The sequence below is a fragment of the Dromaius novaehollandiae genome, chromosome Z (genome assembly GCF_036370855.1).
Source record: "Dromaius novaehollandiae isolate bDroNov1 chromosome Z, bDroNov1.hap1, whole genome shotgun sequence".
Lineage (NCBI taxonomy): Eukaryota > Metazoa > Chordata > Aves > Casuariiformes > Dromaiidae > Dromaius > Dromaius novaehollandiae.
The window spans coordinates 75431865-75453113 of NC_088132.1; the positions used below are offsets into that span (position 1 = coordinate 75431865).

General features: G+C 53.3%; 1 protein-coding gene across 2 annotated transcripts in view; it reads left to right on the plus strand.

The window, feature by feature from the left end:
* The first annotated feature begins 327 nt into the window (after nucleotides 1-327).
* LOC135325146 (nucleolar protein 6-like) overlaps nucleotides 328-21249 on the plus strand; it is a 36697-nt gene continuing 15775 nt past the window's right edge. For both annotated transcript variants that reach the window (XM_064502806.1, XM_064502807.1), the window contains exons 1-22: nucleotides 328-746; nucleotides 1369-1485; nucleotides 1769-1948; nucleotides 2585-2753; nucleotides 3546-3680; nucleotides 3825-3988; nucleotides 4437-4557; nucleotides 5430-5488; nucleotides 5681-5782; nucleotides 6746-6861; nucleotides 7307-7484; nucleotides 7895-8017; nucleotides 8531-8679; nucleotides 9480-9555; nucleotides 10849-10989; nucleotides 11293-11410; nucleotides 11629-11783; nucleotides 12021-12184; nucleotides 12672-12824; nucleotides 14248-14345; nucleotides 17670-17794; nucleotides 17958-18047. In XM_064502806.1, coding sequence (XP_064358876.1) covers nucleotides 405-746; nucleotides 1369-1485; nucleotides 1769-1948; nucleotides 2585-2753; nucleotides 3546-3680; nucleotides 3825-3988; nucleotides 4437-4557; nucleotides 5430-5488; nucleotides 5681-5782; nucleotides 6746-6861; nucleotides 7307-7484; nucleotides 7895-8017; nucleotides 8531-8679; nucleotides 9480-9555; nucleotides 10849-10989; nucleotides 11293-11410; nucleotides 11629-11783; nucleotides 12021-12184; nucleotides 12672-12824; nucleotides 14248-14345; nucleotides 17670-17794; nucleotides 17958-18047 — 3075 coding nt within the window. In that variant the 5' untranslated portion in view covers nucleotides 328-404. The remainder of the gene's footprint in view (nucleotides 747-1368; nucleotides 1486-1768; nucleotides 1949-2584; nucleotides 2754-3545; nucleotides 3681-3824; nucleotides 3989-4436; nucleotides 4558-5429; nucleotides 5489-5680; nucleotides 5783-6745; nucleotides 6862-7306; nucleotides 7485-7894; nucleotides 8018-8530; nucleotides 8680-9479; nucleotides 9556-10848; nucleotides 10990-11292; nucleotides 11411-11628; nucleotides 11784-12020; nucleotides 12185-12671; nucleotides 12825-14247; nucleotides 14346-17669; nucleotides 17795-17957; nucleotides 18048-21249) is intronic.

Sequence of the window (21249 nt, forward strand, 5' to 3'; positions counted from 1 at the left end):
TGGGGCTGGGGGAGCACTGGGGTTGGGGGACACTTGGCAGGGGGAGCACTGGGACTATGGGGCGGTGACCCCCCCCCCCACCTGAATGGGGGTCATCCCGCAGCTCTCGCGGGTGGTGGGAGAGAACCGCTGCCGTAAATCACCCTCAAGCGCTGCAAACCCCCGTGCTTTCCGGCGCGGCGTGCCGCAAAGCGAGGCCGCAAGCCCCTCTCCTCTCTCAAGCAAACTTGGCTGGGCGGGGGCGGCCCGGGAGGCGGGCCCAGGAGGCGGGGCGGATCCGGCGGGACCAATTGAGACCGAGCGCTGGCGGGCGTGGCCAATGGGGAGCGGCGCGCCGCGGCCAGCAGGGTTGGCGGCGCCCCACGCGGCGCAGGGTCACCCACGTGTGCGCGGCGGCGGCGACCATGGCGGTGGGGCAGCAGCAGCAGCAGCAGCGGCGGTGGCGGCGGCGACGGCGACGACCGGACCAGGGGGGCGGCACCGAGGGCGCGGCAGGGCCCGGGCCCCCCCCCGCGCCGGGCGGCGGCCAGCGTGGTGACTGTGCCTCGCAGGGGCCGGAGGGAGCTGAGGCGGCGGCTGGGGGGCAGCGCGGCGCGGGCCGGGGCAGGAAGCGGCCGCCCGCGGCCGGGCTGCTGCAGCCGGTGAAGCTGAGCCGCGCCGAACTCTACAAGCCGCCGACGAGCGAGGAGCTGCAGCAGCTCAAGGAGACCGAGAACCTCTTCCACTCCAGCCTGCTCCGCCTGCAGGTCGGCCGCGCTGCCGAGGGATAGCGTCTGGCTCCCGTCGTTTGCACGGAGCCGGTTTCTGGGTGGGACGGGAGGGTTTTGGCTGTGTCCCGTGAGCGCAGGCAGCCTTCGTTAGGTGGGAGGTCGCGCCGGTGGGTACGCAGCTCCTGGTGGTTGTGAGGCTTGTGATTCTGAGGAACAGCTTTCATCTCCTGGCTACTTGCTGCTTTTGATGGCAAGGTCTCTCGGGCCCAGTTGCTGATGGGAACCCTGCAAGGTGTTTTCCTGTGGCTTGCACCCTGTCATTTGAAAACCCTTTCTGAGGGCAAGGCCTGTGTGAATCCTGCTGGGTTTATACTAGCTGCTGGGTTTATACTAGCTGGGCCTCACAGAGGAGCTAGTAAAATGAAGTTTGTTCCTGGTTCAGTGCTCCTCGGGAGAGGAGCAGCTGCATTATCCCTCTGCCCGTGGGCCAGCTGGACTCCCAGCTCTGAGCAGAGCTTGTGGAGAGGCTCAGGTCTTGCCCCGCTCACCTGCTGGCCTCTTTGCCAGGCTCGTGCTTGGTGCTGGGGGACAAGGTAAAGGGCAGGAGTGGTTTCCAACACTGCAGCTGCCTTTCACAGTCTCCCCTTTCTCCTTGCAGATTGAAGAGCTTCTGAAGGAGGTGACATTGAAGGAGACAAAGAAGAAGAGGATTGATGCCTTCCTCCATGATATTAATACCCTGTTGAGCTCCATCCCGGAGACCTCAGAAACTGATGTATGTCCTAGAAGGGTGCAGGAGGCGGCAAGGCCTCTGTAAGGAGCAGGCTCTGCTGATGACAAGCTGTTCCTGTGCAGGCTGAAGTCCCTGTGGAATATCTCCCTTAGGGACTGAAAAAATAATAGTTTGATTTGAGCTGGCAGGGGATGCTCCATCTCTAACTCCTGGGTCCAGGCTCCTGCCAGCTCAAAGGAACGTTATGTGGGAAGAGAGGTCTTGGTCTCTGCGTGGCTGCCGTTGATGATGCTAAGAGCTTTTCGCGTGTCTTGTCTGTTCCCAGCTCACCGACCAGGCCTGGCTCCCCAAGGGTGTGAAAGTCCCTTTCCTGCAAGTGCCGTTCAGTGTGAAGGGGAGGTTTCGATTCCTGCCCCCGGCCGAGCTGAAGGTGGTGGGCAGCTACCTGCTGGGCACCTGCATTAAGCCGGAGATCAATGTGGATGTGGCAGTGACCATGCCGCGGGTGAGTGTAGCCCTACCGGCTCCCAAGTAGCCTGGGGCCTGGTCGAGCCCTGTCCCCTGCTGTCCTCTGCGCCCCCTGTCCCATTCACTCGATTCCCGAGTGAGGCTGCAGCATCTGGATGTGCAGCGTGGCAGCCCCCACAAGGAGCTGGGGAGTGCAATCTCCCCACTTGCTAGATCAGAGCTTTCTGCTGCTTTGATTTCAGTTCCTTGTGAGGGTCTTCATTCTCTTTGGGCTGAATGTTTTCCACGGTACCAGGGATGCCAGGATGCCACCTGGCTTCATATCCCATTGCGCAATCTGCCCCTGCTCCCAAGCCTGTTTTGAAGGGTGGATGATGTTCAGAGACTCTTAACCCTGCAGAGCTCCCTCCTCCTGCTGTCCAGACTTGCTCTGCCCCGTGGCTAGTGGGGTCTGAGATGAGCGAAGTCCTGTTCAGCTGAACAGCTCTGTGTCCAGTGATTGTAGCGCCTGATGAGCGCTTTGGGCTGGCTTGTCACTCCTTGGGGCTGTCCTGCTGGGAGTAGCTGTGTGTCTGAAATAGGGATGTTTGTGAGGCTGGGGAGAGCTGAAGGTGGTGCAGTGCCTCAGGCTGAACCGAGCTCTGTGAGAGATCCACCTTTCCCTTCTTTCCAGGAAATCTTCCAGGACAAAGACAACCTGAATCAGCGCTACCACCGGAAAAGAGCTCTGTACCTCACTTACATCGCCCATCACTTCTCCAAGGAGAAGCTCTTTGGCAGCGTGACATTTGCCTACATGAACAGCAACCATCTCAAGCCCATCCTGCTCTTGAGGCCACAAGGTAGCACCTGAGCCTTGCCCTGGTAGCGGGCTGTGAGCTGGTGCTAGCATTTCCTGTCTTAGCTGGAGAGTGGGGTCTCATAGTGTGTAACAGGTGCTTTGGAGAGGGAATGGTGTCAGTTTGGACCTGTTGTTGCAATTGGTGATAAATTTTGAAGCTTTGATGCTTCCATTTCTCCTGTCCCTCCAATCCTCATGGCCCTTCTCCTTACTTTGGCTCCTCACCCCCCTCTGCAGCTGGTATGGCTTGTGGGTATTTCAGGGAGTAAAGCAGACGCTACAAAAATGCTGCTGTGTCTAGCGCTGCCCCTCCTCCCTGTTCTCCGTGTCCCTGCTCCCTGCTGTCCTCTTGCCTTTCTAAGGCAGCTGTGCACAGTCTGGTTCTTTCCCGCAATGATACAGGACATATAAATTGCAGGGTGCTGCTTGTTGATTCCACAGACCTGAGGTGATGGCAGGTTTGGGTCCGAGATAAGCAGTGGGGTGGTTGAGGTGAGGATGGGTGGGAAGGTGCAGGGTGAGGGTGCTGGGGGGAGCAACTGGCTGCATCTGGCTGGCTGGCAGGGATGGAGGAAGATGGGACTGGGACAGGAGCAGTGTGAGCTCTGGCTTATTATCAGTTCTGAGATGTGGTCACTCTGTACTCTGAGATGATTTCTACCGCTGCTGAGCTTAGCTGGGAAGGAGCTTTTCCCTTTTTTCTGAGATCAGGATGCTTCCTGTCTTCTCAAGCAGTCATAGTCTGGGTCTTTGACATTTCTTCCTCTCATGCTTTTATCCCTGTTGCTTACAGGCAAAGATGAGAAGCTGGTCACTGTCCGACTCCATGCCTGTCCTGCCCCAGATTTCTTTAAGCCAAGCCGCTTCTATCCCAGCAAGAACAATGTTCGGACAGCCTGGTTCATGGAGCAGAGCACTTCCAAAGAAGGTAGGACCTGGGGCTGGGAGAACACGAGGCTGCGTGGCTCTGCTGAAGCCTGCACCCAGTGCAGGGAGCTGGGTTCTTTGAGGCTGTTTTTTGTGAATGGGAGGTTTGTGATGGAGTCCAACATGCTGTCCTATCCCCCCCCAGGAGCCCCAGAGCCCCCAACCCCTCATTACAACAACTCCATCCTCTGTGACATGGTGCTGCTGTCCCACCTGCATTTCTTGTCCAGTGTGGCCACTGACTTCCCGGGCATGAAGGATGGACTGGCCCTTCTCAAAGTATGGCTGCACCAGCGACAGCTCAGCAAGGTATGCTCTGTGCCAGGGGACGAGGCAGGCTCTGCTCACGTGGCTCACCTGGCCTTGGCCTGTTCACCTCCCTTCTTATGGGTGGAAAGGTGATGGTTTGGCTTTTGTGGGTTGTGTGTTGGCTTAGGGGTCTGATATGAGCTGAGTTAGGTTTCAAGGAGCTCCATCTTGCTCTGTGGAGTGTGATGGGTCTGCATGAACTGGACACTTGTACTTCTTTGAGATTCCAGGAGTGATGCAGTGTTTTGGGGAACTCATCTGTTTCCCAAAGGACCATGGGTCCTGCTTCTTGTATAAGGCCTTGCCTCTGCCTCTTCCTGGCTGGGCTGGGGCTTTGGGGCTGCCCTGCTGGTGGTGACAGTGGTCAGGAGCAGCCTTGAGGAGTAAGCACTGAGGCTTGCAGTGCCTTGCTGAGCTCTCCCTGATTCAACTATCTCTGTTTTTGCAGGGCTTAGGCTGTTTCAATGGCTTCTTGGCCTCTATGCTTGTGGCCTATCTGCTGACAAAACGCAAGATCGTTAAGATGATGAGTGGGTACCAGGTGCTGAGGAATGTTCTGCAGTTCCTGGGTGAGTTTCCAGAGGTGTCTCTGGGCAGGGAGAGGCTGGTGTCAGCAGAGCCTCTGCATGAAGCATGTCCTTAACCTTTGTGTACTGGGCTCAGCAGGTACAGAGCTGGAGGACCAGCTGGGGCTGTTCTTGTAGGATCATCTTGTGCAGCTGTGAGCCAGCTGACAAGAGCTATATCCTACCTCTGAGAAGGGAGAGCAGGAAGGTTACCAAGCAGGGTAATTTCCAGGGGCAGAAAAGGAAGTTATTTTGTTTGTGTTTCTCTGCTGGCACCAGGAATGGGCCCAACTGTCCTGGGTAGAGTATCCCTCCCTGGTGAGAGATGAAACCTCTGTTATTCCTCAGTATCAAAACAAAAAATCGTTGCAATACTGTGAAATGTACACAGAAGGGCTGTAGGGGAAGCTGGAATCCCTTTCCTCTCCTGCCAGCCCTACTCGCTTCCTGCTGAGTGGCTCTTTCCAACAGATGGCAGTGGGTAAAGCCTGTCCCTGGGGTTCATTCAGTGCCAGAGTCTCTGGTGCCTAGGGGTACTGGACCACTCCCCATCCCTCAGTGTGGAACATGTGGGCTCAGCTCCTGACCAGAATGGGGTGGGGGAAAGGGGATCACTGCTTTTGTCCCACTGACGGTGGGGTGGTGGGGCCCTGTGGGTGGGAAAGGACAGGAGGGGATGCGGCAGCAGAGCAAGGATGGATGGAGTGGCTTGGTGATGGACAGGTAGGCCACAGCACGAGGTAGAGGCCAGCATCATGTTTTAGCACTCTTTAGAGTTGTTGGACTGCAACGGTACTGGCATGTGGATGTACCACCCTCACTGGTGGGGGAGATGTGGATGACAGCGTGACTTGTTCCTTCCTCTCTGTCCACAGCCACCACAGACTTGAGCGTGACAGGGATCAGCCTAGTGAAGGATACGGACGCCTCCCTCGTAAGCAACCTTCAGGGAGGGCTTGTGGCCGTGTTTGACTGTCAGCTGTGCTGCTGGTGCTGTGGGGCTGCCCTGGCAAGGATGTATCCAGCGGCCTGGTCATTGTTTTAGGGACTTGGGGTGGAGGTGAGGTGGTGGTGTCTTGATGTCCGTGCTGCGCTGTGGCACTAAGGACTGCGTTTGCTCTTCCAGCCTTCCCTGGATGACTTTCACCAAGCTTTTGAAGTGGTTTTTGTGGATCCCTCTGGGCTGGTGAACCTCTGCGCTGATATGACTGCCAGCAAATACCACCAGGTACCAGCAGATTATGAAGGCATCCTGAGATGCTGTTCTAGGATCCAGGACCAAACAGGAGCTCTCTCCTTTCCTGTACCCACTGCCAATACGAGGCTCTTCTGCTCACAAACAGATGACTTCTGTTAAAAGAGTTGCTGAGCCCCATGGCCTGGGACAGCTGTGTGTCCATGGTGTGGATGATGCAGTCCTGCCCTGTTGGCTGGCTTCTGAAGCTGACTTTGTAGAGGTTACGCACTAACCTTCTGTCATGCTCACTGAATTCTTGGGACAAAGGAAATGTACATATGGTTTTTTTTTTTGTTTTTGTTTTTTAAACCTTATTCACTTTCTGTGTTAATAATAGAAAGCCTTGTGCCAGAAAACGACCTCCTCAGCCGTATGACGGCACCCTGAGGGACAGCAGGGCTGCAGGGGCAGGAGGGAGGGAAGGTGATGGAATGAATTACTGCCTAATTTGCTTCCATCACTCAAGTGAGCTGACACAGGCGGAGGGTGCTTAGACATCTCAGAGAAGGATGTTGGACATGGGGAGGCGGTTCAGTGCTGCATTTTAAGCCTTTAACAAACACCCCCAGCTCTGAAGCTTAGAAGGGAATTTTAAGATTTGGATTTAGTGCCACCTTACCTTTCCTGCTTATAAGATGGAGGGAAGCTCTTTTCTTCTTTGTGGGCATCTCTGGGTGAAGCCAAAAGCTGTTTAACAGAAATAACTGTTTTGGAGCAGAAGAAGCCTACACTGATTGCAAGAATGCCTAGAAGGGTCATATAGCTGGCAGCAAGCACTGGTCACTTAGCTTCCATCCTCAGCACAGAGCCATCTGGGATTGATGTCTGCTGGTGACTACAGAGCTGGGGTGACCATGGTTGACTGCAGACTGTTGGTGACTGCTGCTGGAAGGATTTGCTTTCCACCTCTTTCCTCCCATTCATGCCTCTGCTCTGTGTCGTCTCTTCACTCAGGTCCAGTTTGAAGCAAAGAGCTCCATGGAAATTCTGGATGACAGCACTGTGGATGGCTTCCAGGTGCTGCTCATGACTGCAAAGCCCATGCTTAGAGCCTTTGACCACATCTTCCAGTGAGTGTCCTTGTGCTGGTGGGGTGATCCTGAACAAGTCTGTTCAGAAAGGAGTGGGTTGCTTCCGGTTTCATACCAGGGTGGATGTGGGACCTGCCTTGTGGGAAATGGCCCCGATAGCTCTGCGATAGACATTGGTGCCTCTTGCATTCAGCCCTTCCGCTTTGATTGCCTGGACATTGTCTTGGGAGGAGGGGGGCTTCTGTCAATGCTTTGGCCTATGAGGAATGGTGACTGTCCCAAAAACCAGGATTTCCCATAGTACATCCTGAGAGAGTTGGGGATCCTGGCCTCACAGTGATGTAACGCAGTGCTTCTTCTCATAGCCCCCATCCTGGGCCAGGGACCCTCTGTTTCTCACTTTATCCATCCTCCAGCATCTTTCTCAGGAGGAATTTGGTGGAGGAGGCAGGAGTGAGCGTGACTGGCTGTTCTCCTTCTCTAGCCTGAAACATGTCTCCAAGCTGCAAAGTGCCTGCAAGAAGATGCAGCTGCTGAATGAGCTGATGGATCGAGGTGGGAACTACGTGGCTGCAGCCCTTCCATTCATTGTGTCGCTGCTGTCCCGCGGGCTGGCTGGGAGAGCACTGCTGGTGGCTCACTCCTTGCCCCAGACCCCTGAGGTAACACAACTGAGCAGGGACTTTGCTTGACATTGCATCCCCTGTTGTGCTTGGGATCTCTTGCAGCACTGCTGGGTGCAGGGAGGGGATCTTTGATCACTGCAGGATGGAAGGAGTCTGTCCCCTCTATGGGGGGTGCGTAGAGGATCTGAGGCTGGGGGACTTTGACTAGAGTGCTGGCTGCAGCCAGGAAGACTTCGTTTGGGCAGAAGTCCCTGCCCAGCATTGGGGCAGGGTGAAGACAACTGTCTTTCTCATCAAGGAGACCAATTAAATGACTTCCGCCCAGATGGGCACCTGAGAGTATGTCCTGCTTAGCAGGAGGTTTATCTAGTGGTCCAATATCCTGGCAGATGCGACTCCAGCAAAGTCATCTCTCCTTGTGTTTCATATTCCCTGTTCCTGTTCAGTGGCCCATTGAAGCCGAGCCCCCAAAGCACAAAGATGTTGGGCCCCTGGCATTTGGACTCCTGTTTGTCCCAGAGTTTGCTGCCAGTACGTTGGAGAAGGGACCACAGGCTGATCGTCCTGAGGTAAGGAGAGCCTTCCTTATCTGGGAGAGGATGGTGGTGGATGAGGGAGATCTGTGCAGCTTGAGAGTGCCTGTCAGCACATCCTGCCATGCTCAATGCTGGGTGCCTGCCATGGATGAACTGCTCAGGGCCAAGGAGCAGCAGCAGTTTGAGCAAGTGGCAGCAGGCAGACCACTGAGTGGCTGCTAATGTCCTTGAGACATCTTGGTGAAGTGAAGGGGGTTAGAGGAAGGCCTCCAGGAGTGGGGAGGCTTCTTGGTCTGGCAGGGGAGATGGTTGGCCAAGCAGGCATGAGTAGGAGGAGAGGGGGATGTGATGGAAATTTTGATGGGGCGGAGCCTGCATTTCTCTCCTGTTAACAGACACAGGCAGAAACTGGGCTGGGGAGCTGGAGCGAAGCTGGCACTGTGCTATGGCTGCAGATGGCCGTAGGGGCGGCCGGCAGTCACAGGAGCGCTTCGGCTGACCTGAGCTGTCACCTATGGCTCTGGCACCATCAATGTCTCTCTGCAGGCCCAGGACTTCCGGACCTTCTGGGGGGAGAAGTCTGAGCTGAGGCGGTTCCAGGATGGCACCATCTGTGAGGCAGTGGTGTGGGAGGCAAACACTGTGTGCCAGAAACGCCTCATTCCTGAGCAAATTGTCAGGCACCTCCTGTGGCTGTAAGTAGCTCTGAATAGGGCCAAATGGCAGCCGTGGCTGGGAGACCTATGGTTGTGGGGGGTCACTGCTGCTCTGCATGGCTTATGCTGCATCTATAGTGCCCTTGAGGTAACACTGTTGTCAGATCAGGTCTTGGGGGACTTTGTGGGTTGTTTCAGCTTTGTGAAGCAAGGAAGTCATTTCAGCTTTCTGGTCTGGATGTTCCTTGCTGCTTCCCAAGAGAATGTGGTGAGGGCAACTATGTGACATTGTAGCTGGCATTTGTGGTACTGCTAAAGGCAAGGAGGCAGAGTGGTTCTGCCTTTACAGATGGATGTTGAGACACTCATCACTGGCAGAGCTGAGAAGAGAACCCATCTGGACCATATGGTTTGTTTTATGAAATCCTATGAGACCCTGTAGTGGTCCACAAGGCTGGGTCTACCTAAAGCAGTGGAAAACCTCCCTGTAGCGGTTGAGACCTACTGCCAAAAATGAGACCCTCTTGTGAAGAATGAGGGGATTGCTTGGGCCTTTTTATACCTACTTGAGGAGAGGTCCTGGAAAGAATGGCTGCACGTTGGCAGCTTTGGCTGTGAATCCTATGAAGCTGTGTGAGTTGCTGTGCCGCTTTGGATAGGCGGTCTGGGCATGGGAGGAATGCACAAAGATCTTGGCGTTCTCCTTACCATGACTTTCCCATATAGGAAGGTCTTCCTTGGGTTTGGACTGGCCCTTGCCTATGGGTGCTGCAAGCAATGTCAGCATGGCTTGGGTGATGTGTCCTGGCTCTAATGCTCTCTTGTCTTCCTTCATGTAGCCATGCAGACATTCCTGAATCCTCTATCTGTTACACAGGAGCCCTGCTGGAGTCTGTGATCAAGACTGGACAAGAGGTACAGTTGCTTCCCCAGTTCCAGACTGGGCTGTAGGTTTCTTAGGGAAGGGAGGTATGGGAAGAGCTATGGGGAATTAATTTTAGATTTGTGGTCCTGAGGCTCATAGCTGGTTCCCAAAAAGGATAAGGAAAGCGCTTGTCTGCAAACACTGAGGCATCCAGCGCAATGCTCTCAGATCTGAGCTTTTTGTGTTACACCAAAGCAGGGAGTCACATTTGGGACAGGATACTAGTTTCTATTGCTTGTGGCGTGAGAGGCAGTGTAATTTGTCTGTGCAAGCTAGCCTGCAGTGAGCAAAGCTGGTAAACCCATGATGAGGGGGATGCTCTTTTTTGGATTGAGGATTTAGGGGTCTGATCTCTACCAGTCCTTGAGGAACAAAGGAGAAATTCGCTCTTGTGGGCAGGGGTGTCTGACCATACTCCTCTAGTGGCTGTAGCTTCTGTGCAAACAGCCTGGGGAAGCCTGCAGTGGTCAAGGGATGGGATGGAGGAGAGAAGATGGACTATAGAGATTGGAAACCTCTTATGGGTTAGGATTTTGTCATTCACAGCACACCCTGCAGAGGGTGCTGCTGGTCTGCTGTAAAATCCAGACTGGTTGGATACATATATATAGCTTGATTCAGCCGCATCTGAGCAGTCCGTGTCTGTTCTTATTCCTCATTTAGGCTTCTCTGCTGTACTTCAGGGTGGGGGGAGCAGCAGGACAACAGAAATTCTCCTTTCTGTGCATCTTAAATGCCCTCCCCAGGGCTTTCAAGCTGCTCTGGATGTTTCCTTTTCTTCCTTGTTGTTTTTGCTGTGCTTCACAGCTCTGCCATGGCTAAGGATGTAGTCTGAGCAGTTTCTGTTAACTGCTGCCTCTGGTGGTATTGGTATGCAGAAGGGAGGCAGTAGCAGTAGCATCTTGCCATGGCCAATACATGATCTCTTCTCACCTTCCAAGTCACTCTTGGCTTCTCTCTTTACAGGGCAGAGCAGCGGCAATACAGTTCTTCGTGTTGCCGTAGTGTTTTTACAGGAATTCATTTTGCTTGCCGCTTGATAAGCAGCCACTGGGATGCCTGTGACTGCTGGGTAGCCACAAACAGATTTGCTCTTGGCTTTCCTCTTTCCTATTTCTCCCCACTTGCTGAGCGTGCTTGCAAAAAGCTGCTCTCTGAGTGGCAGTCCTGGCTCCTTGGTGCTCAGTTGCCTCTCCAGGCAGAGAGGGAGGCAAGATCAGTGCCAGTGCTCATCTCCTTGGGGGCGGGAGATGCAAACTGAGAGACTCTCTGGGTGTCTGCAGGCCTCGGGGACCGGCGAGGAGGCCATGGTCAGCGTTGTCTGCTCGTATGATGACTTGAGCCGCAAGCTCTGGAACCTGGAAGGGCTGCCGCTGACAGTGACGGCTGTGCAGGGTGTTCACCCGGCGCTTCGGTACACAGACGTGAGTGCTCCTAGGTGCAGCCTGCGTGCTGTGGATACAGCAAAGAGCTGAGGGGAGGCCCTGGCCCTGCTGAATTTCGGAGTGCAGGGAGACACAGAATTAGTCTGTGCCTTTGTGCCTACTGAGAGGTTTTGCAGTACCTCTTTTATGCTGTCGCATCCCTGGGGCTGTCTGTGCAAAGGCTGGTCAAGCCCTCCGTGTCAGGGGGCTTTGCTGAGGTGGGAGGGCTTGGGGTCAAGGGGTGCGCTTTGCTGCATGGGCTCTGCTCACTGCTCTAAGTCCCTTGCTGATGCTCTATCCCAGGTCTTCCCTCCTATTCCCATGAAGCCGGTTTATTCCTTCCATACCAGAATCAGGAACAAAGATTTGCTGCTTCCCTCGGAGGACAAGCCTTGCCCAGCCTACATATCGCCTTTGAAAGGTAAGTGGGGAGAGATGTGGGCAGGAGATGATTCACTAGAAGGGAGCAGAGGGAGGAGGCAACACTAACTCAGTTACTGCTCTGTTTGTGTGTCACAGGTGGGACCAGAGCCCTGGCTCCCCCTGCTTTTGTGCTGTGACCTCTAGTCCCTGCTACATCCTCTAACACCTTGTTTCTCCTTGGGGTTCACTGGCCTCCTTTTGTCCCTTTGCCCTCAGTCGTGTGCCACATGGAAGGCAGTGGCCGGTGGCCGCAGGACAAAGAAGCCATCAAGCGAATCAAGGCGGCTTTCCACCTCCAGCTGGCTGAGCTGCTCCAGCAGCAGCACCATTTGATCTGCAGGCCTGCAGTCACCCATACCGATGTGTACAAGGTAGGGGAGCGGTAGAGGTCTACTCTATAGTTGCAGAGTGATGGTGCCTTGTTACTGAAGAGGAAGGCAAGGGTAGTTATGGGAGTGGTCATTGCCCGTGCTGGACCCGGTAAAGAACATGGGAATATTTTGTGCTGAGGCTAGGATAGTGCTGCATCTGTGCCTGGGGTGCAGAGTAGCACAGCAGCCTGCATATATTGCTGCCAAGCCTGACTTCACCTTCTGCCCCTGTCTCAGGATGGCTATGTTTTCCGTCTCCAAGTGGCCTATCATCGAGAGCCCCTAATCTTGAAGGAAGTCGTCACTCCAGAAGGGATGCTGAAGTACCAGGACACAGAGGAGTCTCAGCAGCTGGAACTGGAGACCTTGCATCTGCCTTATCTAACCAGCTCCCTGCATGGGTAGGCAAGGCAGAGTGTTTGGGATGCCTGGGTGTAGGACATGTCCTGTGGCTGCGAGCTGGTGTGGAGGTGTCTTTGGATGATGGAGGGTGATGGTGCAGAGAAGAGTTCACTGTAGAAAGGGAAGAGGTCCCTCAGCCTTCCTTGTGAGCCAGGAAGACTTCTGAGGGAGGGGGTGGGGGGGGAGGGCAAATGTGGGTATGGGAGAGAGCTGGTTGTCCTGCTTGTCAGATGTTTCCCTGTACCACTCACTGGTACAGGGAAACAAGTACCGAACCGCAGCACAGTTACAGGGGAGCATGTGGTAGCATTACCCTTTTGTTCTCTCAAAATGCAACACCCACAAGAGAGCCCTGTGCTTGTGCCACGGAACGCACGTCCCTGGCAGAGATTTGCTTCTCTCTTCTCTGTTGAATGCCAGAAGGGCAGTTTGGGTCCTAGGATGTCTCAGCTGAACAGTCATGGATGCTTTTCTCTCTCCTCACAGGCTCCAGCAGCAGCACCCTGCCTTTGGCAGCACCTGCCGGCTGGCCAAGCGCTGGGTCAGCGCCCAGCTCCTGAGTGACCACATCTCCGACGAGTGCGTGGACCTCCTTGTGGCATACCTCTTCCTCCACCCGGCCCCCTTCACTCCGCCCAGGTGAGGATGGGGAACCGAAGCTGACCGGATGGGGATTAACTGCCTTTTTCCTTGCTCAGTGTGCAGATAGGATGAAGGAGTGAGGAGGGATGCTGCCAGGGCAGGAGGTGCTGAGAGAGCTGGTCCGTCCACTGGCATGCAAAAGCGAATAGGAGGACCCTGTAATGCCGGAAAGCTGTCCCAAGCTCTGCTGGGTGCAGCTGGTTGGAGAAGGCAGAGGTTGTTGGTGCTGCTGGGCCTCATCTATCCCTTGCCCCAAGTGCCGCTGTGCTGGAGAGTGAGTGGGGTGAAGCAGTGGGCTGCCAGCTGCAGTGGTGGCTGTGTGCTCACCTGATAAGGATGGGAGCCACTGTCCTTTTGGCCTCTGAGTACAGGCAGTGCCTCCATGGCACCATCACAGCGCAGTGGCCTAAGATGCCTCTTTCCAGATGTGGTGTACGTGAGAGTCTGGTCTTCCTCTGCTATGGGGCAGGATCAACTGCTAGGGGTGTTTTGTGCCTTTGAGGACTAATGGGACTCTTTGGCCTGTGGGGAACAGCTGGGAGAAGTAGAGATGACGGATGCATGGTGGTTAGCAGCATGCTGATACTCCTGGGTTCCCTGGGAGTGATGTTATGGCGGTGCTGGCTGCTGCAGCCTCCGTTTATCCTGGAAAAGACTCCCAGGGGAAGGGCAGAAGGCCAGCCATTGAAAGCTAAATGGAGCAGAGTGTTGGTAAATATCTCCTTGGGGCCAATTGCTTGCAATCTCTGGCAGGTGGACTGGATACAGCCCAGAGGGGGTGAAATGAAGTTAAAGGCTATGTTTATGCTCTGTGTAGAGCCCAAAGGTTAGTCTGTCCTGCACTTGAGATCCGGTTTCCTTCCCAGAAATAACAGTAGTAACTGTCTACTGCCTGGAAAGTTTTCCTGTCTCCTGAAATACTCTGTTAGCAGGAGCCCCATCTTCCAGCTGTCTTGTTTTGTGAGTGTGTTGTATGACAGGGAAACAGGTACAGTGAGAGCTTGGGCTGGTGTCTGTTGTGGTCCTGTTTGAGAGCCACACTGGAGATGGGAGCAGTCCTGTCTCTGGTTCCCCCTTGCTCTGCCCCTAGACAGCAGGCTGCCTGGAGCTGCAGGAGATGGGGAAGACTGGGGGAAATGTTTCAGTCTCTTGAGGTTTTTCCTTCTTCTTCTTCTTCTTCTTCTTCTTTCTTTAACCTGAGGAGGAAGGAACAAGGGGAAAGGATTTCCCTGTGTTCTCAGGGACCCAGAGAAGGCAAAATGCCTTGTACTCCTTCTGGATTTCTCTCTCAGCTCAGACATCTCTTTTGGGGCTGTGTGTGCCCTGGTTGTTGCTAGGTTATTCACAAAGCCCCATTCCTGCCATGGTGATTGGCTAGGGCAGTAAATGCCAGCATTAAGCTGTTTTCTCTCATCTGCAGCTCTCCTCAGGTCGGGTTTCTGCGCTTCCTCAACCTCCTGGCAACCTTTGACTGGAAAAACAGCCCTCTCATTGTCAACCTGAATGCAGCCCTCACAGGTGAGCTGGCAGCACACAGACTCTCCCAGGTGGCCCTGGCCACAGCTGTGGGAGAGCCATGGCATGAAGGTCTAGGGCCCTCCTGGGTCAGCGTGTAGTTCTAGGGGTCTTAGATATGGTGGAATGTCACAGCTTCAGCCTGGGGCAAGGAGGTTTTCCATGCCCTTGTTCTCCTACTGTGTTTAACTTGGCTTCAAGGTTTGTTTGGTTGTGGGGTTTTTTTGTTTTGCTTTATTTTTTCTCATACCTGCCTGTGAAGAGGTGATCTGGCTGACAGTTCTGTGTTGCTTTGTGGTATTACTGAAATCTCTTGTGAGCGTGGGCAGTGTTGGACTGCACAGTGCCTTTGAAGCCCTCTGCTCCTTTGTAGCCAGCCTTTTAGCTTGAGGCTTTGCCCTGGCTCTTTCTGGCCCATGCCTTTGCTTCTGTGTCTTGTAAACTTGTCCTTCATCTCGTCCTTCCTTGAGGTGCCATGACTGTTTTGCATGAGAAGGTCCTCCTTGTGCTTACAAGTGCAGGTGGTTGCAGAGTACCAGCATGCAGTTAAGGCTGCTGTGTAAACTGCTTTGGGCAGATGCAACATGGGGGCTGGGCTGGGCGAGACCCAAAGGGGAGTGGGATGACAGCCCTTTGCAGAGCTCAGCTGGGGTAGTCTGGTGCTGAGGCCTCTGCCCTGCAGTGGAGAAGCTTTGCTCCTGCTCTGTGTTGGCTGCCTGGTGGTTGCACTGGGAGAGCAATCGCCTTCAGCCGCTGATTGAGCTGGTGTGGGAAGGTGCAAAGCCTCCCTACCCTGCATCTGCTTTGAGAGCCCTGCTGAGCAGTACGAAGCACAGGCATTAGCTGCTAGTCCCTGATTTAGAAACCTGTAAGGGAAAAAGGGCTTCAATCATCCAGGTGCTCAGAGGCACGGGGGGAGGCTTTGAACTTTTTTATCTCGTGAGCTCTGTGGATCTCCTGGTGAATGTGTCTCTGGTTTCCAAAGGAGCATATTGGCACATACAGGCAAACCTGTGATCCTGGGCTGTTTGAATGTCTTGTCTGTCGATCATCTTTTTGAATAACATGGGGGCCGGAAAAGGCCATGGCTTGTTCGCTACACTGCAGACACGTCTCAGCTTTGGCAGGGGGAATAGCAACACCTGAACTTTTAAAGCTGATAAATAAGAAAAGTAAAAGCTGCTTGTGAGTGTTGTGGGCAACACTGGAGGGAGCAGCTGTTCCCATGGTTTTCGGTACTCCCTCGGCTCTTTCTTTTTTGAGAGGGAGAATTGTTTTTTTGGAAACTGATATGTTTCTACCCTTCAGCTTTTTCTTTTTTTATAAATGAAAAAATAGGAAGTGTTTTTGGCCAAAAAGCTATTTTTTCCTCTTAAAAACAAATCAGAAAACAAACTCTTTCATTAGCTCATAACCTCACTAGTTTCTAGCCTGTGTCAGTCTGAATGACTGTGCCTTGAACCACGTCTGGGCCTACATGAGTGTGGCCGTGTGGAGTTAGAGCAAAGATCCATCTCACCCTGCATCCTGTATCCAAAATTTCCCACAGGCAGATGCTGAGGAAGAGTGCAAAAACAGAGCAAGGGTATAGCAGTGCTCCCGCCAGTTTTCTCCCAGCCTCCAGCTACTTGCAGCTTGGAGACTTCCTGAGCTGGATGTAGCTTCTGTGAATTTAGTAACTAGACCCCAAGGGATTTTTATGTCATCAGCTTTCCTTTTGAGCTGTACAAGGTGGCTCCAGCATCTTCTTCTCTGCTCTGCCAGCAGCCCTCAGTGCTGCTTTGCAGCAGCAGCATCCCAGAGGTTGGAGAGGAGGTGGTCAAGGTTTATATTGGCATTTCCTTCTCTGTTGCAAGGGTTTATCTTCAAGGAGTTGGCAAGTGCCACATGATAAATGTCTGTTCAAGCCAGTGATCAGGCTCATCCCCTGTGTGAGCTGGCTCTGCACAGCTGCAGCAGAACAGCGATGCCAAGGAAGTACTCCGGCCAAAGCTGGGTGGGAAAGGACAAAAGCTGGTTGTACTGCTGGGCTTGCCACCTCTAAACCTTTCTTGGCCAGCAGCCATCCTTCTGGTGTGATGAGCCATCTTGCTGAGAGCCGGAGAGATACAGGCATCCTTCCATGGGGTGAGCAAAAAGAGCCACTTCTTGCCTCTGGTCTGAAGTGTTCAGGCTCTGCTTTGTATGTTGTGGGGTTCAGGAGATGTAGATCATTTGCCTGTGTTCTGTTGGCCTCCCTTAGGAGGGGATTAGAAGGGAATGGGATATGAAGAGGGGATAGTCTTGATTTTTCGATTGCATGTTTTTCTTTGAGGGATTCATCCTACGTTTGTGTCTCCCAGAGACAGAAGAAGAAGAAATACGCAGGCTGGGCTTGCAAGGAACAAGGCTCGTTGCAAACACTGTTGGATAACTATTAAGTGAGGCAGCTCATTTGTGTCCCTGGAATCTATCCATAATGTAGTCATGGGAAAAGATGGTGTCTTGGGGAATCCTTCTTTTCATCTTGCTAGTTGTGCCTCTGGGACAATAGCTATAACTTTGACTCTCCCCCACCTTGATGCACTGTGCTTGTTTGTGCAGCTGTGTCTCTGAGCCCAGGCAGGGGAGTTTGACCATTGTGGGACAGAAGTGGCTGGCTGGTGCTGGTGTGCTGCAGGGGCTGTGGCAGAGGTTTGTGTTTCCAAACTGCTCTTGCCCTGGCAGTTTCCAAACTGCTCTTGCCCTGGCATCCGTGTTTCCCACGTGGTCCTGGCATCTGGTTTATGTTGCTGCTGTCTGTCACATTGTCTCACCCTCAACCAACTTGGCCTGTTGTTCAGCAAGACTGATCTGTTGGATGAAAAAAGCACCTGTGCCCAGAGGCTGTGCAACTGTGAACGACTCTTTGGGACTGGACCTGGCATGGGCAGGCTCCCAAGCCTTGTTTTCCCCTGTGGAGGTGAACAGGAATAAGGAATTGATGTGCCAGGGGATGAGGGCTGCTGAGAGTCAAATGCAGACCCTGCTGCCTTGTGGTACGTGGTGGGCACATCATGGACAGAAAGCCAGGGGTGGGCTCTAATGGTTAATTTTTGGGAGTTGCTGCCTCTTCACTCTGCCTCCCCTGTTGGGGCTTTGAGCTTGAATAAGAGAAACAAGAAACGGGGGCAGGGCTGCTGCCCATGGTCCAGGCTGCTAGGGAGTTGGCTGCACAGGGACAAGCGATCAGAGGGTTTGAGCAGAGGATGGAAGAGGACAAAAGCTGATGATATTGCCCTTTCTTGGGCTGTGTTACATGGGTGTGGAGGGGACAGAGCATCTGATCCATCTGCCTGCCCTCTCCAGATGCTGACTGCACGGAGATCAAGAACAAGTTTGTGGCTGCTCGCTCTCGCCTTCCCATCATGTTCATTGCCACCCCCAAAGACAAGTGGACCTCGATGTGGACCAAAGAGCGACCCTCAGCGCAGGTGAGCTGGGGCCTTCCCTCCTTGCCCTGCAGTGGCTGCCAGATGGGGGCCGTTCAGTGGTCCCAGTGGTGCATTGAGCTCCACCGGCCCTGTGCATTAGTCATGTCCATTCCGCTCTCTGCAAACCCCCAAGTTTTACCCTCTAGCTCTCTTCCCTCCTCAGATCCTGCAGCGCCTTCTTGTGCTAGCCTCAGAGTCCCTCCGGGCCCTGGAGGAACAGCTCATGGACCCGCTCAGCAGCCAGGATGTGAAGGTAATCCTTTCGGGTACCTGCGCGAGGGTTTTTGGGCTTTGCCTGAATGAGCTGGGGGGAGGAGCTGGACACGGGGCAGTCTAGCCATCCTGATGTGGGATGGAGGCTGCCTAGTCAAGTCCTGCCCCCATGTGCAGGTGTGTCTGCATGATCTGAGCACCCAAGCTGCTAGCCAGTTTCCATTTAATTCTTGTCTCTCCCTACCTCCGACAGTGGGGAAACTGCTCATTCTGGTTTCAGGCTTGTCTTGGAGCTTTGCATAGCATCGGGTGCATCTCCCCAGCGTTGACCCTGCAGTATGCCTCCACTTCTGGCTTTGCCTGAGTCAAGCTTGGTGGCAGATGCTGCTGCTGGGCCTTTCCCAGAGGCATTTAGGCCTGGATGAGCTTGCAGGTATCCTGAATGGACAGGAAAAGAAAATGAAGTCAAATTGGTCTGAGGTTTTGTGGTGAAGAAGCCTCAAGAGAAAGTGTTGAGATGAAAGAGCCCTGGACAAATCCATTTAGTGGTATTTTGGACTCTGGCTGAATGCGAGGTTTAACTCCAGTTGGAAAAGGTTAGGGGCTGGGGACGATAAAGGTCTTCACCTGAACTGGTTTAAAGAAAGGTGCATGAGCTACTTGGCTGAGCAGTGTGATTTCAGCTGTCTAGGCTCCTATGTGTGCCTGAATTGGGGTCTTTCAGCAGAGTTAAAATCCAAGCTGTTGTGTCTTTGCTGTATAGTGAGCAAGACTGGGGACACGGAGATCTGATTTTCTTTCTTGTCTTTCAGGACTATGAGCAAAAACCTCTGGCCTATACTGGTGCCCTCACGTATAAAATAGAAACGCTGGTTTTGTCCACAGGATAGATTTCTTTTGGGATTTGATGTATCAGTGCTTGACTGCCACTCTCGATGTGCCAGATGCTTAATTTCTGCAGTTTTAGTCTGATTTATGATGTGGATGCTTTTAGCTGTGGCTCTGTAGCCTGTCTTCTACAGGCAAGGCCAGTGACCCTGCTACATCCTGGGACTAGGATGCTGGTTTTGAAGTGCCAGTCTCCTAAGACTGGAGACACCTTTCTCCTGCTTTCAGGTCTACTTATATAGACCGTGTATGATTTCTGGTGGCAGTTGTTGTCTTCGTGCATTTGCACAGCATCTAGCAAAGTGAAGGCCCTTGATTTTGCTTGGGGCTGCCCTCTGGAGCCACCCTGGAGTGTGGCTGAGCTGAATGCCAGGGCTGGCAGCTTTGAGGTGTGACGGCCTGCCACGTCATGCACAGCTTCTCTTGGCAGCAGCATCCCATGTTCAAGAGTGCTGGGCGTTGGCCGAGAACTGTGAAGGGTTTAGATTGCCAGCATCTGGGAGAAGAGGTAAAACACTGTTGCAATTGGCTGTTTCCTTAGAGGAGTACAGGAATTATATGAAAGAGGTAGGTGCCAATGGTTAGAAGAAGGGGAGCCTCATGTGTAAGTCAGTAGCAGAGCTCAGTGCTGCATCCTGCTCTCTTCTATTTGGTGTTTTCTGATGCTGCTGCTGTGCATTTGGGTGCTTGGAAGCCTTTTATATTGAACCTCATATAATTCAGGAGACATTGGAGTATTTTGGTGTAAAGGGATGAAGGCAGAAGAGCAGGGGCCTGTCCTCATGGTGCAGATAAAGTCTTTGTTCTCAAGGAGTGTGTCTCTTGTGATGAGGCTGTGTGGAGCTGGCTGCTTTCAAATGTGAGGGTTGTTCCTGAATCAGTCTCTCGTCAGGCTGCCACAGCTCTTGGCCGGTGGAGGGAGATACACTCCTGGTCACTGCATACTGAATTTCTGCCCTCCCTTAGCCACTGCTACATCTGCTCCTCCTGTCAGGAGTCTATTGTGGGATGGAGGAAGAGGAAGATGATAACAGACAGAATAGCCGGTAAGTACTCTTCCTTTCTGCGTCATGGCCAGAGCAAAGTCCAGGCTGAAAAGGATCCAGGATGTTGTGCTAAAGGACGATTAGGGAGATGAGACTGCGATCCTCTTCAGCACTTGGCTGAACAAGAGGTAAGAGAAGGTAGTCATTAGGGGGTAATTAGCACAGGATGAAGGTATAGCTGTAGAGATTTTCTGGATTAATGACAGACTCTAGATGATTTATGGAGGGGAGCCTCCTAAAAATTTTAGAAATGGTGCCATAACGCTGTCCGCGCTTGTGCCCAGCCAGAGAGTTGTTGCCTGCTTTGGCGCAGTCTGAGTGAGTTAGTCAAGTCGTCTTCCTCCTCCTCACTCTGGTTGTCCTGTGGCTGGTAAGTCAGGCACCTGCGCTGTGTGTTATTCAGAAATAACAGCTTCAAAAGCAGCTGCTCTTTGAAAGTGTCCCAGAGAAGGTGTGTTTGCATCCGGTGGCTGAACAGTTGTCCGAGAGGCCTTTTGGGAAGCAGTGCTGGCAGGAATCACTGATATCAGCTGTCCTCCACATGAATTTGTAGCTGGAAAACTGGATGGAGATGAGATCTCTTCGTGCTCCTGTATGGTAGAGAGGGGAGGCCTTAGGATGCCGTCTATCTAGCCTGTGGCAGACAGCCCCTACCTGGGCTGCCCTGCAGCAGCTCTCGCGCATTTGCTCATCCCATGACTGTGCTGCTGTTCTGAATGGGAAGGGTGTGTGTCTGGCTGCAGATGGGATCTGCAGAGATGCAGTTTAATAAGTAGAACTGGAGTTTGTCAAGCCAACAGGATTTCAGGTTTATCACTTCGGCTTAGAATGTATCACCTCTGTAATTGTTGCACTCTGGGCCATGCTCAAAACAAGCTCTCCTAGCAGCTTGGTTTCCTGCAGAGAGCAGTATTTCAACCATCTAGGCACTGCTAATCTTCAAGTTCAGTGCTGTGGGCACAGCACCTGCTCAGGGTAGTTCAGTGCAGCAGCAGAGTAGTTGATGCTGTAGTGGAAAGAGGACTGAAGAGATGAGCAGCAAAGAGGTGATGGAGCAAGCGATGTGGCCAGCGTGCTGGGACAGGAGAGTGAGTTTGGGAACAGCCTCCTGCCTGTGTATGTGAGCCAAGGGTGTGTTGGAAAGCTGCAGTAGAAATGTATGTGCAGTGTCTGTGTGACCGAGTGATGTCTACACCTGAGCTAGCCCTCCTCAGCTCCCCACAGCACTGCCAGGCTATGGTACAGTTCTTCCCAAAGTGGGTATCTGAAGTGATCAGATGAGTCCCTCCTGACTTTAAAGGGGACCTG